The sequence below is a fragment of the Phyllobates terribilis genome, unplaced genomic scaffold (genome assembly GCF_046119375.1).
Source record: "Phyllobates terribilis strain yellow unplaced genomic scaffold, ASM4611937v1 Scaffold_7__3_contigs__length_470593459, whole genome shotgun sequence".
In the NCBI taxonomy this organism is placed as follows: domain Eukaryota; kingdom Metazoa; phylum Chordata; class Amphibia; order Anura; family Dendrobatidae; genus Phyllobates; species Phyllobates terribilis.
The window spans coordinates 237,890,881-237,907,112 of NW_027362767.1; the positions used below are offsets into that span (position 1 = coordinate 237,890,881).

At 43.1% G+C, this 16,232-nt stretch overlaps 1 protein-coding gene across 3 annotated transcripts in view; it reads left to right on the forward strand.

Moving 5' to 3' along the window:
• STXBP1 (syntaxin binding protein 1) overlaps window positions 1–16,232 on the forward strand; it is a 42,976-nt gene that overhangs the window by 18,422 nt on the left and 8,322 nt on the right. For all 3 annotated transcript variants that reach the window (XM_073639890.1, XM_073639891.1, XM_073639892.1), the window contains exons 5-18: window positions 1,258–1,336; window positions 1,453–1,556; window positions 2,259–2,407; window positions 3,492–3,576; window positions 4,375–4,505; window positions 6,358–6,465; window positions 6,554–6,614; window positions 6,692–6,757; window positions 7,615–7,695; window positions 8,201–8,339; window positions 8,458–8,567; window positions 11,117–11,218; window positions 11,802–11,887; window positions 12,023–12,177. In XM_073639890.1, coding sequence (XP_073495991.1) covers window positions 1,258–1,336; window positions 1,453–1,556; window positions 2,259–2,407; window positions 3,492–3,576; window positions 4,375–4,505; window positions 6,358–6,465; window positions 6,554–6,614; window positions 6,692–6,757; window positions 7,615–7,695; window positions 8,201–8,339; window positions 8,458–8,567; window positions 11,117–11,218; window positions 11,802–11,887; window positions 12,023–12,177 — 1,456 coding nt within the window. The remainder of the gene's footprint in view (window positions 1–1,257; window positions 1,337–1,452; window positions 1,557–2,258; window positions 2,408–3,491; window positions 3,577–4,374; window positions 4,506–6,357; window positions 6,466–6,553; window positions 6,615–6,691; window positions 6,758–7,614; window positions 7,696–8,200; window positions 8,340–8,457; window positions 8,568–11,116; window positions 11,219–11,801; window positions 11,888–12,022; window positions 12,178–16,232) is intronic.

The following is a 16,232-nucleotide window of genomic DNA, read 5'->3' on the forward strand; positions in this document are numbered from 1 at the left end:
TGTTTTCATCCTTGCTCACAGTTTAACACTTTATTTCTGACTCCTCACTAACTTTCACTTAACATCTTCACGATTTAAAGGGACACTAGTCCCTGGGAAGGCGGTGACTCTTGTGTTCTCCTGTGTATCTGATGTATGTCCGGTTTTCAGAAACTCCACATACATTTACATCCATGTGTATGGATGATATTAGCTACTAAAATCCGTAAAATATGAGAGACATTTACTTTTCTTGTGGTTATGATGTCCCAGGCTGACAGCTATATTGATATCAGAGAAGCTAGCTACTTCCTCCCTCATGGACAAATAAACTTTGGTCAATAATAGAAGATCACATTTCACATCCTACAGACATTATTCAGTCACAAGTCTGTACAGCAAGAAGAGCTTTCTCTTATATTGGAATGTCAAGAGTGTGAGTGAAATTCTGGATGGCCAGGTGACAGAAAAATAAGTCCCTTGAAAGCTAATATGGCTGACAGGAAGTTGATGCGGTTACTTCCTGTCTCAGAAACTGAAGCCAGTAACATAAAATGATTCTGAAGGGCAGTCCCTTATAGAAAATGCAAAGTTCAGGTTTTCCTAAGACTTTTCCAACATAATTGTCACAAGGGCTCTGTGTGTGAAAGCCTGACAGCTCTTAATAGAGCTTCCACAGACAGGTTTAGCGCTAGTCACTCCATCTACTAGAGCCTTCACCCTTTAACCCCTGTACAGGGATCTGACCTTACAAGGGGCCCCTGGGTTATGGCCATAGAGTATCATGCCAGCTGACAACAAGAAGAGTGATCAAGCGGGGTTATTTCCAGGAGGTCAAAGTCAGGGATAGAGTTGGAATGAAGCGAATAGTGAGAATTCAAGCTGAGGTCAGAAAACAGGGAATCAAAATTATCACCACAGAGAGCAGGGATGTGAACCAGGTCAAGCTTACTTTATAACTGGTATGGTGACAGGGACTCAGGGGATTATATAGTGAGCCGCCCTGCTCTAGGCTCACAGAAGGAAGTAATTAAGAATCAAGGCAAGGAATTAGCCCCCAGCTCCCTGCTAGTCCCAGAAAATTAACCAGAACAGTCATCTTGTCGCCAACAATTGTAGTGCGGCACCACTATAACCGGAGCAGAGTTGGCGGATACCATTATGGATGTTACCAATATCTTGTATGTTATGAGAAGCTTCTGATGTGAACTCCCACAGCCCCAATCCTTGCTTTCTTGCGCTCCTGACTCTTTCTTACACTGCCTCAATCTCTTGCAGTCTGTTCATTCTCTCATCAATGACTTCAAAGATCCTCCTTCCGCTAAGTACAAAGCCGCACACGTCTTCTTTACTGACTGTAAGTGCATCACTAACCCCTCGCCATGATCTCCTTTCAGTCTCCGTCCATGTTTTGTGTCTTTGTCAGTGTTTTCTTCCATAGTTGTGACTTTGGGTAACATTCTCTCTCCTCAGCGTGTCCAGACACTCTGTTCAATGAGCTGGTGAAATCACGAGCGTCCAAAGTCATCAAGACCTTAACTGAGATCAACATTGCTTTCCTTCCGTACGAGTCCCAGGTGAGCAATGTTTATGTATGCCATCCCTGATCCATTTTCCTTCCCTTCCCATGCTGGGGTATACAAGAATAGTGCTGCCAATCAGTGACGGATGCGGTGTTACACGGATTATCTGGACTGTCTGACACGCGACAACTAGTTCAGCAGCGATAATCTCCTGCTGATAAAACACTGATTGTATTGAAACTGCAGTAAGCAAGTGACACTTCCCTGGAATCAGGCTCTCTGCCCCTACATCATGCTGCTCTCAAATAACAAAACCCTGCTGACCGATTCCCTGTAGGCTGATATCAGATAGACAAATGACAGCTATCCCTCCTTAACCCCCACACATGTGTTCTCCGTGACAATTGGGTAATAAGGTGCTGTCAGACACATCTCACATTAGCTTATCTCTGTTAAGAATAAAATGATTGGGCATGTTGAAGTTCAACATGCCCCATCCTTTTTCCTCCTGACATCTGTCGCTGGGGGAGAATCAGGAGACCACCATACATATTAGATGGTCAGCTGATCTTGGCGATATTGGCAGGTTCAGACACCATTCATCTATTGTGTAAGTTGACCTTTAGGTAAGGCTTTACTCAACTCTCCTCTGGCCGCACTCACCTTCAGTCACTCTCCTGCCAAAGATGCATAAAAATGTGCTAGCGGCAAAACAAGAAAAAAGGAATCTTTAAAGTCATGTTTTATCTGTTCCAGGTTTTCTCTTTGGATTACCCTGACTCCTTCCACAGTTTTTACAGCCCCCATAAGGCTCAGATGAAGAATCCCATCCTTGAACGTCTTGCAGAGCAACTTGCCACCTTGTGTGCTACATTGAAAGAGTATCCGGCTGTACGCTACCGTGGGTGAGTATGCGCTCAAAGACGTGAGTCAACTGTACAATATTTCAATGCGATTGTGCCTTTTAATACGTCAGTTGTTTGAGCAGCAGTTTGTGCTCCAGAGCTGGTCTTCCTACAGTAACCAGGGTCAGTTATATTGGATCATTTTGCCTTCCTGGATGCACCATCAGACGTCCATGAAATACGGTCTGAGCATTGACCACCATGCACGGACTGGCCGCGGGTCTCCTGACCCGAACTCCGCACCCTCATAGATATATACTGTATAAGGCTACTGAGTTCGGGTCAGGAGACCTGCTGCCAGGTATATTTTAGGCTACTGACCTGTGGTCAGTTCATGCTTGGACCCTATTTTACAGACGTCTGAATCTGCACCGAGAAGTGTGACATTTTGCTTTTCACCCTCATAAACTACCCTAATTCAAGGCATAAAGAACCAGTGTTCGTTGTTCCTCACCCTTCTTGCCTCTTGATTAGACCCAATTCATGGGTCAGTATTTTTTATCTGATTTTTTTGGGGCCCATGTGTCCAGGTGACATCTGTTTTTCTTGCATTTAAAAAACGTTTGCCGTCTACTTCTACCTGTAAAAAACGGACGGCATCAGGATGCAACATGCATGGCGTCTGTGTGCTGTCCATTTTTTTTACAGACCCATTGACTTGAATGGGAGATTGGATCAAAATCGGACATGGGAACCTACCCATTATCTGTAAACTGTAGACATTTTATCCTTATAAAAAACACGAATAGAAGTGTAAGCGAAACATGGATGTGTGAATGAGGCCGTAGAAGAGCAGAAGAACCCTCTGTCTGGTTGGTCATGCCTCCATGTTTGCCAGGACTGCAATACCGGTGGAGACCGTCGCCCATTTGGAAATCCAGATGCATTTCCTCCGAGCTCGCTCCCGGTGCCGTATGACAGCTCCATGATCAGACTATGGGATGAGAATAAAACACCGGTGTTATATATGTGGATGGGGGCAGAAGGTGAACGTGGTGCTCTGTGCACCATGTATAGCGGAGTTTGATGTGTAAACTCGGTTGGTTATATAAGTGCATTAATTACCCCGTGTGTTCCTCCGCAGAGATTACAAGGATAATGCAATGCTTGCACAGCTGATCCAAGATAAGCTAGATGCATACAAGGCTGACGATCCAACTATGGGGGAGGTGAGGCATGAATTCTGTAAAAATGTGTCGGGGGAAAAAAAAAAGCTTATACAGAAGAATTGTGCCATTTTTATCTCATTGTTGGACTAAATATTCATCTACTGCAGAAGAATATCATTTTGTAGCCCTATAGGTGCCCATACACTATAAATTGGGGGTGCTTGACTTTTTTTGATCTGAGAGCCACACTGTTATGAGGTCGAGCACGCACACCAGCGCTCCATACAAGATAGGACACTGGTTCCCGGGATCCAGAGCTCCCTTCTTAGGATTGCTCGGGGTCAGACACCATGCCATCAGTAAGTTGTTCCCTATCCCTAGGAGAGAGGGTAGACAATAATTACCCTTTAATATAGCGCTTGCAACAAAAGTCTCAGTACAGTGCATGTTGCCTGCCTTACCACTGTGCCAACATGAGCGCCGACATGAGCACCATAGCCTCCAAGGCATAAATCACCGGCCTAGTATATCATATATACTGTGTGATTCGTCAAGATGATCTTTAAGCACTTGTGACTTCACTAGTGGATATACTAAAACCACAAGGTCGTGGGTGAGTTGACCAAGGTAAAAAAAAAAAAGCTCAAATTTGGTGTAAAATCTGTCAACTTGACGTCTTATTGATAGAAATGGAAAACCCCCTTGGTCTATACAGCGGAGAATCCCACTGTTATCGTAGCATAGGACATATGTCAGGGCTTTTGTAAAATGAGCATTGGTAACAGACTGGTTGTAATGGGCGACTAATCGACATCCTCGTCCGTAGATCTTACGATTGCTGTTTTTTTCTATGCGCAGGGACCTGACAAAGCTCGCTCACAGCTCATCATCTTGGATCGTGGTTTTGATCCTTCCTCTCCAGTCCTGCACGAGTTAACGTTCCAGGCCATGAGTTACGATCTTCTTCCAGTGGAGAACGATGTCTATAAGTAAGGCAGGACGTCATCATCTCTGGCTGCCATCTATAGTCCATGCAGGGGTTGACATACTGAGCGGTTTCTTTTTTTTTTTGGATTCTTTTTTTTTTTTGATTGCTCCATGGTAAAGTATCTGCCAGACTTTACTTGGACCATTGAAAAGCCAAATGCAAGCATCAAGGTACAACATCAGATCTCCATCTACCATTGACAATGATTCTCTGTCTTAGGCCCTGTTCACACGTTCAGTATTTGGTCAGTATTTTACATCAGTATTTGTAAGCCAAAACATATGCAGAAGTGGTGACGTGTTTCTGTTTTCCTCTGATTATTCTACTCCTGGTTTTGGCTTACAAATACTGATGTGAAATACTGACCAAATACTGAACGTGTGAACGTGGCCTTAGGCCGGTTCTACAGGGCTGACATTCACAATCGCAGTGTCCGGACCTGTCGCAAGGCTCCTAACCCGAACTCAGCAGCTGGGCATATATGAGGCTGTCAGCAGCCCACAGCCGGTCCAGATATTGGATCTGTACTCGGGTTGTAAATGTCAGACCTGTGGAATGAAGGATAGACAATGATCCTCAATAGTAGATGGAAATCTGATGTTGTCCGACACCTGCCTAAGTCAGGATAGCCAATCTATGTAGCAAACCGGACCACTACTATTCCTCCGCACCTCCACATCCAATAGTTCTCTCAGCCGAGCTGAGCATGCCTGTGCTCTAATGGGGAGAGGGGAGTAAGCTGCAGCCTGACACCTATGGCGGCAACTTGTCTCCTGAGACCAAAAGGATCGGGCATGTTTAAATCCAACAGCCCAATCTTTCTTTCCCTCTATATCTGCGATTGGGGCAAAGTCATGAAACCCCCAAACACATTAATAGGTCATCTTGTCCATCTAATGTCATCAGCTTCAGCTGATATTAATGTAATCGGTATTATATCACTGGAATATATGATCACCTAATGACCACTGTGGGACCCTTCATGATCTTCAGAGTGAACGGGCCTCAGTGCTGCGTCCCCTTTCTTGTGCAGCGATGCTTTGCAGAGGCAAAACTGACAACGGGACACAGCGCTGAGACCCATTCATTCTTAGGGCGCAGTCAGACGGCCGTGTAAATCGGACCGAGATCGGACCGTAATGCACGGACTGGCCGTCGGTTCTCCTGACCTCAGCGTGACAGCCACTGAGAAATATATGAAGCTGTGTTGCTCCGGTCAGGAGAGCCGCTGGCCAATCCGAGCATTATGGTCCTATCTCGGTCTGATTTTTACGGCTGTCTGACTGCGCCCTTAATATCGACTGGGGTCCCAGTGGTCAGACCCAACGAGAATTAAGCAATGGCATTTTATAGCCATTTGCCTGATTAACACAGATGGGAATACCCCTTTATTTACACAGATGGGAATACCCCTTTATTTACACAGATGGGAATACCCCTTTATTTACACAGATGGGAATACCCCTTTAATCAGTGACTGCATAATCTAATGCCATTTATAATGGTCAGAGAACTTCACAGTGACTTACACTGTTCTTTATCACTCACAGCATTGAGTACGGTGAACCAAAGCTGCTGCAGAACCTCCTTTTTAAATTCATTCCAATGCACCATTGATTGTTATAAAATTCGCTTTTCCTTTTAATAAACCAGGCTGGTTTTTTTTGTTCATGTTTCGCAGAAATGTATAATGTATACTGCAGCTGCTGAAGAAGCTCTTTTTTTATAATTATGAAGCACTGATCTGTAACCGTATAATTTAGGCCGCTTATCTCAGTCAGGTTCTGACGTCACAATGTACCGTATATACACACATATTATATACTATGTCCAAACTCCCATTCTTTCCTCAGGTATGAGACCAGTGGTATTGGCGAGCAGCGTGTCAAGGAGGTCCTGCTAGACGAAGACGATGATCTCTGGGTGGGCTTGCGTCACAAGCACATTGCCGAGGTGTCTCAGTAAGTGTTTTCATTTCCATCTCTATCAAAAGATAAAAAGATTCATTAAGTGTGAACCGATGAGATATTTCTCTTCTCACCCGTCTAGAGAAGTGACTCGTTCTCTAAAGGATTTCTCCTCCAGTAAGCGGATGAACACAGGCGACAAGGTCAGTGATCTGTCATTGCGCGGGGGGCATCACCAGACGGTTTTGCCAGGTAATGGACATCATTCTGTTTTCCCCAGACCACCATGAGAGATCTCTCCCAAATGCTGAAGAAGATGCCCCAGTATCAGAAGGAGTTGAGCAAGGTGAGGGTTAATAGCCATTGACATACCTAGAAAGTGTGGGAGGAATTTACTAAGACCGGTGTTTCATACTCCAATAATAATGTAAGGTGTGCCTAATTTACTAAAGGCTCTGTTCCATCTTTGACATTTATCCTATAGGTTTTTTTTTTAAGTTTGGGAACATCCTTGTCCCCAGTTGCACTTTGTTTAAAAAAAAAATCCTTACTCACCCTCCCCAGGTCCCATATTGAGTCGCCGCCGCTCCCAGAGTCTGTTGTTGCCTGCAGCTCTGACATCATGTTGCCCACGCTGCAGCCAATCAGTGAGCTCAGTTATTGGCTACAGCGTTATCAATATAATATCAATGCTGCAGACTATAACAGACACTGGGAGCAGAGGCAGAGACTAAGTGCTGGACCCGGGGAGGGTGAGTAAAGCAAAATGTGTTGTTTTTATTTAAATAAAGTGCAGCTGGGGGACAGAAACCAGAAAACCCGTGCTGGTCCCACCATGGGGACCCTAATCTTGAGAATGGGACCCGACTGCAGAAGCGAGGTGATCCTTCATCCATTTCTCTTTCCATTCGTTTGTATGAGAGCTCAAAAAAATTTTTATAAAGCGAAATATGCAACTTTTCTCCTACAAAATTTTTGCGCACAGCCTTTACTAAATTCCACCCCCATACGTTATATTGTACGACTAGTTGCAGAGCCCATTCATTCCTAGCCAGTAATAACCACATGTACTGGGTCAGGATACTCTATAGGTGTTGTCCATCTCAGATATATATTGAGTACGTATAGACTGTGCAACCGCACTGTAATTTCTGCCCGTATACCAATCTTTACGCCATAGTTAACCCATTGATCTCTTCACAGTACTCCACTCACCTTCACCTAGCTGAGGACTGCATGAAGCACTATCAGGGAACTGTGGATAAACTTTGCCGTGTGGAACAGGTGAGAAATGCCAACATCTCGCATACATAATGGATGATGAATTTCTGCAGTAAGGGGGTGTTACTGTCATTTAAAGTGTTATTCCCATTCTTCATAAATTTATATGTTTGCACAGCGCTTGTAAAAATATGCACTTTTGCAATTTACTGCTTATTAAAATTTGCAACCGTTCTTGACATATTAAGATTTTTTTTGTTTTGTATACACCTCGTTGCCTAGGAGACCGACCACCGGTAAACAAAAGAAAAGTGTTAATATCTCATGAACGGTTGAAAATTTTAATAAGCAGTAAATTGCAAAATTGCTTGTTTTTACAAGCTCTATCCGACGATACCCATCTACGAAAATGTGAATAATCCCTTTAACAATCTGTAATACCTACATGCTATTTTCTTCCATAAGTCAAGTGTAAAAATTGCAGGGCATTTAAATTCTGTGACTCCACAGTAAAGAATCTCACATGTGTATGTAGGCTGCAGTGATTTATCATGCGATCTTTCCTTAGGACCTAGCTATGGGCACAGATGCAGAGGGGGAGAAGATTAAGGATCCAATGAGGGCCATCGTTCCTATTCTGTTGGATGGAAATGTCACTACATATGACAAGATCCGCATCATTCTTCTGTACATCTTCCTTAAGAATGGTAATTACAAGCCTTTTTACTCTACTCAGTAGTGAGACTGCCATGTTGTATCAAACCCAAAAATGAGTGTATGACTACAAGGAGGCCTTCAAACTTTATTTTTTTCTGTTTAATTCAGGGATCACTGAGGAGAATCTGAACAAGTTGATCCAGCATGCACAGATCCCTCCAGAAGATAGCGAGATCATCACCAACATGGGGCATTTGGGTGTTCCCATCATCACTGACGTATGTTTGCTTCTCAGCGGTAACGGCTGGGAGGGTACAGAGGACAAAGTGGCACTGCCACTAACATAACGGAAGGACTGGAATCATGGGGGCATGGTGTCAGACATATCGTTTCGTAGCTTTTACGGTTGAAGGTAGAAATAAGTCCATCAAGTTCAAACCACAACTTTAATGTGCTGATCCAGAGGAAGGCAAAAGCCCCATAAGGCAGAGGCTGACTGCCCAAGACTAGGAGAAAAATTCCTTCCCGGCTCCACATACGGCAATCAGACTAGATCCCTGGATCAATGTCCCATCACAGAATCTAGTGCCCAGAACCTTTAATATTATATGCATCAAGAAAGGCATCCAGGCCGGCCTGGAACTTTTTTAGTGAGTCAACCATTGCAAAATCATGTGTGAGCAAGTATCATAATCTCACTGCTCGCACCGTAAAGAATCCATAGTCTCACTGCTCGTACAGTAAAGAATCCATAGTCTCACTGCTCGTACAGTAAAGAATCCATAGTCTCACTACACATACAGTAAATAATCCATAGTCTTACTGCTCATACAGTAAAGAATCCATAGTCTCACTGCTCATACAGTAAAGAATCCATAGTCTCACTGCTCATACAGTAAAGAGTCCATAGTCTCACTTCTCGTACAGTAAAGAATCCATAATCTCACTGCTCGTACAGTAAAGAATCCATAGTCTCACTGCTCGTACAGTAAAGAATTCATAGTCTCACTGCTCGTACAGTAAGAATCCATAGTCTCACTGCTCACACAGTAAAGAATTCATAGTCTCACTGCTCGTACAGTAAAGAATCCATAGTCTCACTGCTCATACAGTAAAGAATCCATAGTCTCACTGCTCATACAGTAAATAATCCATAGTCTTACTGCTCATACAGTAAAGAATCCATAGTCTCACTGCTCGTACAGTAAAGAATCCATAGTCTCACTGCTCACACAGTAAAGAATTCATAGTCTCACTGCTCGTACAGTAAAGAATCCATAGTCTCACTGCTCGTACAGTAAAGAATCCATAGTCTCACTGCTCATACAGTAAATAATCCATAGTCTTACTGCTCATACTGTAGAGAATCCATAGTCTCACTGCTCATACAGTAAAGAATCCATAGTCTCACTGCTCGTACAGTAAAGAATCCATAGTCTCACTGCTCGTACAGTAAAGAATCCACAGTCTCTCTGCTAGTACAGTAAAGAATCCATAGTCTCACTGCTCGTACAGTAAAGAATCCATAGTCTCACTGCTCGTACAGTAAAGAATCCATAGTCTCACTGCTCATACAGTAAATAATCCATAGTCTTACTGCTCATACAGTAAAGAATCCATAGTCTCACTGCTCATACAGTAAAAAATCCATAGTCTCACTGCTCGTACAGTAAAGAATCCATAGTCTCACTGCTCGTACAGTAAAGAATCCATAGTCTCACTGCTCATACAGTAAATAATCCATAGTCTTACTGCTCATACAGTAAAGAATACATAGTCTCACTGCTCATACAGTAAAGAATCCATAGTCTCACTGCTCATACAGTAAAGAATCCATAGTCTCACTGCTCGTACAGTAAAGAATCCGTAGTCTCGCTGCTCATACAGTAAAGAATCTATAGTCTCACTGCTCGTACAGTAAAGAATCCACAGTCTCTCTGCTAGTACAGTATATAATCTATAGTCTCACTGCTCATACAGTAAAGAATCCATAGCTTCCTTGCTAGTACAGTATATAATCTAGTCTCACTGCTCATACAGTAAAGAATCCATAGTCTCACTGCTCGTGCAGTAAAGAATCCATAGTCTCACTGCTCGTACAGTAAAGAATCCATAGTCTCACTGCTCATACAGTAAAGAATCCGTAGTCTCACTGCTCATACAGTAAAGAATCTATAGTCTCACTGCTTGTACAGTAAAGAATCCATAGTCTCACTGCTCATACAGTAAAGAATCTATAGTCTCACTGCTCATACAGTAAAGAATCTATAGTCTCACTGCTCGTACAGTAAAGAATCCACAGTCTTACTGCTCATACAGTAAAGAATCCACAGTCTCTCTGCTAGTACAGTAAAGAATCCATAGTCTCATTGCTCATACAGTAAAGAATCCATAGTCTCACTGCTCATACAGTAAAGAATCCATAGTCTCACTGCTCGTACAGTAAAGAATCCACAGTCTCATTGCTGGTACAGTAAATAATCTATAGTCTCACTGCTCGTACAGTAAATAATCCATAGTCTCACTGCTCATACAGTAAAGAATCTGTGCTCTAGACGTAGAAGTTACCTCCTTGTGACCATTGAAGGCCTATATGTAAAAGCTCATTATACAGGCCTCAGTACTGTCCGCTCATATATTTGTACATTATAGTAAGATCGCCCCTCTGTCTCCTTTTTTTGGTTACTATTACAGACACCTTTAATATAATAGATTAGTTTAATTAGTGTAATTAGTTCCACAATTCAGCAATGGAAAATTCGAGGAGGTATTTGGTTTGGGAAATTATAAGTATCTAGTAAATATTAACAATTTATTCGATCTTTAGTCCACACTTCGTCGCAGGAGCAAACCAGACCGCAAGGAGAGGATTAGTGAACAGACCTATCAGCTGTCCAGATGGACACCAGTCGTGAAAGACATCATGGAGGTAAGTGGACAGAAAGGCCATCTTCCCCATCACTTATATGCTGCCCTTTGGCTGTTGGTGTCCATGCCGGAATTTGGTAATGGAATTAAGCATAAATATAGAGGAATGAAGAATATAAATGATATAGTCCCTTATATTGATGAGCTGAAGATTGGATATTGTTCGCCAAGCAGGGGCTTAACTACAGTGGGTACAAGTACAAGTGGGCGCTGGAGCCTCGGGGGGTCTCTGTGACCCACATGTGAAGACTATTGCTATTAAAGACCTATTGCATTGGGGCCCACGAGTGTCAAGTTAGATTACTGAGTGTCAAGATGCATTACTGAATACGACTCCATCTCAGCAGACATACTAGACAGTAGATAAATTGAAAGTAAATTTTTTCCAAACCCTCTGACGATTATATTTCACTGTATATTGATTTTTTTCAGTTATATTGCTGATAATGTTTGGTTATTGATCCTTGTATTTTGCAAAATGAACTTTATAATATATATAAAAAAAATTATATTATATAATTATTCTTTTGATTCCATTTTTTTTTTTTTTCTTACTCTCTTATTTCCAAATGCGTCTAACCTAGGACACCATTGATGACAAGCTGGACACCAAGCATTACCCGTACATCTCCACTCGCTCCTCTGCCTCTTTTAGTACAACGGCTGTAAGGTGGGTGCCGGTGTTACCTATGAACAATAGGAAAAATGCATCATCTAAAATCATATGAATTCTAAAAAAGTAACGTAGAATAAATGAATAAAAGGCAGCCATGTAGTGAAAGGTTGTATGATGGTATATTCGCAGTGCCCGCTATGGACACTGGCACAAGAACAAGGCCCCGGGGGAGTACCGCGCCGGCCCTCGTCTCATCATCTTCATCCTGGGAGGAGTGGGGCTCAGCGAAATGCGCTGTGCGTATGAGGTATCACAGGCCAGCGGCAAGTGGGAAGTTCTCATAGGTGAGTGGCCGACATATATATCTGTGTATACGGGGCGGCCTATTGGGATTATCACATGAAATGTATAGAAGGCTTCCTTTACTGTGTGTATGTTATTACGTATGTTTGCCTATTGATACACACCTGGCGCTTCCCACCATGTAAGTATATGTACGTTCCTGTGCGTTCCTCTGCTCGTGTGTCTGCTGTGTGTCACGTCTTTTATATGTCGTATGTATTATGTGTGACTCTGTCCTGCTTATGTCTGGCTACTAATAGATTACACTTCGGCCCCCGCTATACCTAAAAAATGCTAAATCCTGTTCACCTAAATGTAATAGTCTGAGAGATGATCGTGGCCAACGCTGCTTTCCATGTGGCCATTGCCATCAATGACTCTCCTCCATAGAGCCGCTCTCCTCTCTGGCTTCTATATTCAGCTTTATTTTATATATATATCCTTGTTAGCAGAATTCCTCTTTTTGGGGGCTCATGCAGACGTCGGGCCGAGCATGGACTGTCCATCTATGAATGGGTTGGTAGACCGGCGGACAGTCCGTGCATGCGTCCCGTGCCCGGACCATGTTTCACAGACGCATGCAAGACCCCTTAAACAGAGGAGTGTGAAGATAAGACGTACATACGCCTGCAAGGGATTTCAATCCTCTACTTTTGCCCTGCAAGCCTGTCAGCAGCATACATGATGCCGTGTACAGCAGCCTGTATTCTGCCTATAGTTCAGGTGCGGTCCTACAGTCAGTATTACCCATTATATTCCTACTAGAACAGACGGATGGCTCCAGCTCAGCTGCGATGCTCAGTGTAGTCTATTAGGGACATGAATTATAATAATAATTTTTATTTATATAGCGCCAACATATTCCGGAGCATTTTACATTTTAGAAATTAGCTTCTTTCTAATGACCCCATAAGTTGGCCATATACGTGATATCTCTCTGCACTCCCCCATACACATAGATGCTCGGCTCGGCCAAGCGCTTACGTGATTATCTGATGACAGACACCTGTAGGAACGGCTCATCTCCCCTTAAGACATCTTCTCTCCCCCAACGTCACCTGTTGGGGAGCACCCCGAATTAATTCACAAGTACCAGTCCATCGGCCAAAACTTTGGCCACCTCCTCAACTCTTCTTTTGATTAACCGGCCTGGCACAAGGTCATCATTGCGGCATGACTTACATGTGACGTGTCGCCAGGCCGGCTATTGAAAAGAAGAGCCGCAGCTGCAGTCTAGCGGCTACTGACCACTCTCATGGCCAATGGACTATGATGGGCAAACTGATTTGCGTGGATGCCATCGGGTAAGAGGCGGATCTACCGCTCCTGCTCAAAAGCCAGAGACCAATATCGTGGCCGATGGACTGGACCGTGCTAATCGATTTGCACCAACTCTACCCCATACACATCAGATGGTCGGAAACAGACAATTTTATTCTCACCTTGCCTCCGTCCATCCCTTTTGCTTTTTCAGATCGTTCATGAAAAGGCTGATTTTAATGATGTTAAACATCAGGCACCTAAACCCCATGTAAGAAGAGATAAAAGGAAAATGATTTATGCTTTAAAATTGTTATATTTTATTGAAACAAGATTTTTTTTTTCCAGAAACAGCACCACCTTCGTCTACAGGCTGTATCTGGAACTGTAGTTTAGCCCTTAGCTGCAATATCAGGCACGGCCTGGGAGAATGGGTGGTGATGTATCTAGAAAAAAGAAAAGTAAAAGCAGACTTGTTTTGTAATTTCAGAAATTTTCCCCCAGTATATTGCAACTGTCTCAATAGTAGTTTTCCTGAACGGACCGCACCTAGTGTCAGTATCTCCATTCCGTTCACACGGATGTGTCAGCACCTAGTGTCAGTATCTCCATTCCGTTCACACGGATGTGTCAGCAATAGTTGTGTGCAGCTGCAGGGTGACTGTGTGTATGATGGCGCATGTGCCCAGACGTGTGTCTGCTGTACAGGTCTCGTGCCAGCCTCTATGTTGGTCTCTTTCTTACTGAATCTCCTGTGTAAAGTCTGTCTTTTTCTACACTTCTGGTCTCTGACTGTCTCTTTTGCCGTCTCTAACATTTTTCACGAGGTGAGAAAACTGTCTACCTTCAAGTCCAATTGTCATAGGATGCCAATGGTGTAGATTTTTTTGAGGGGGCGGCTATATGGCAGAATATAGATTTTCAGCACCTACTGGTTAACCCTTTACTGCATCTGGCCTGATTAGGGTGCACCTGCGTCATCATGATCCATGCACTTTGATTTTAATGTTAAATTAACCCTCCAAAATGTCACCTTTTTTTTTTCCCCGCTGTGTTTTTTTTTATGCAGAAAACCTGTTGCATTTTACAGTTCAGGCAAATGAATGTGATTTCATGAAAACTAATGCTTTGAACTGTGTTTTTTTTGGTGCAACGTTTTCAGTGCAGAATCACAGCATTTTTTGCACTAAAAACCACGTTTTGCATCAAATCTCCACAAAAAAAAAGCAGCAATAAAAAATTGAAGCAGGTAGATATTGTATATTTAGGTGCAGACACCTGCAGAAAAATATGCAACGGTTTTGCGCCTAAGTTATTTTTTTTTCCCCTCACTATACTGGTACAGGAAAAAATCTGCTGCAAAGCATACATTGTGAATTTGTCATGGATTTTCCTGTAGATTTGCTGCGGATATCAACCAAAGTGAAATCTGCAGCATAAATTGAGAATTCCTACGAATATAAGATCCACACCGCAGGTTATTTTCCCACGCTGAATCCTTGTAAAAAAATTTAATTTTTTTTTATATATAATAAAAAGCTGCAAATTTCCCACCTGAAAAATCCATAAAGTTTCCACCCAATACAGAAGAGTTGGAAAAGTAAGTGTCCAGTGACTGTGAAGAGTGCAGTGTTCTCACCTTCAGAGAAGTGTACGTCTTAAGTCTCTGATATGACCCTTGTTTGTTCCTTTCTGTTTTGTGCAGAGTTTTGTCTTTCGCTGTCCTTTGTCCGCTTCTGTCTGTTTCAATCACGTTTCCCCACTCTGCTAACCACCATTTATTCCACTTTTCACCATCTATCACCCTCTCGCTGCTCTTTTCTTTTTTACTTCCATGTTTTTATATTATGTTGCTTCTGAGATATTATTCTGTGTGTGCACCTCACCCCTGTACTTTTAGGGTTTGCACCTTTAATGGCTTAAAGGGATTTTCCAGTATTGGAAAAACTCCTGTCCCCTGGCTGCAGGTTTTTAAACCCAGGTCCAGCGCTGAGTCCCCACCGCTGCTCTCAGTGTTGGTTATTGTCTGCAGCGCTGATATCATGTCGACAGTGCTGCAGCCAATCAGTGAGCTCAGCAGCTCTACAGCCTCTCAAATCACTGATTGACTGCAGACAATAACAAACGCCGGGAGCAGCGGTAAGGGCTTAGCGTTGGACCTTAGGAGGGTGAGTAAAGCCCTATTTAAAATTTTTTTTTAACAAACTGCATCCAGAGAACAGGGGTTTCCTGAAACTGGAACCTCTCTTGGGCTACATGCACACTTCAGTTTAATGTGAACCACGGGGTTGCTTCCTTTTCTTCGTCCTATGGGGACCTGTATCTTAATCTTCTTCTTTGAGCTTCCCGACATGATATAAGAAGCAATGTTTCGATCATGTAACTGGTGCCAAAACTTTTGGAGGTACTGGACAGAAAATAACAGGGAAGTGCTTAAAGTGTCACTGCAGTTTCAGAATAAGCGTTTGTGTGTGCACATGAGGAATAACACTATTTCTGGCCATTATGTGACTCAAAACCTGCATTTTTAGCAGTTATTTCTAGTCTTGGTATGAATCGGTTTGCAAGACCTGGTCCATTAATCTGTGGGTGCTGGGCAGGAACCCTGAAAACCGCATCTTACCCTCCAGGTTCATCTTTTGATTAGTTGGCGAAGCACAACATCATGTCAAGTAAGACGCGGTTTTCAGGACTCTCGTCCAGCGGCCACAGAATCGATTCGCACCAAATCTAGTTATTCCCTGTGTACTGGAAGCCTCAGCAGTTTCAGCTTGTGGCTTTCTTCTTTTGACGTCCC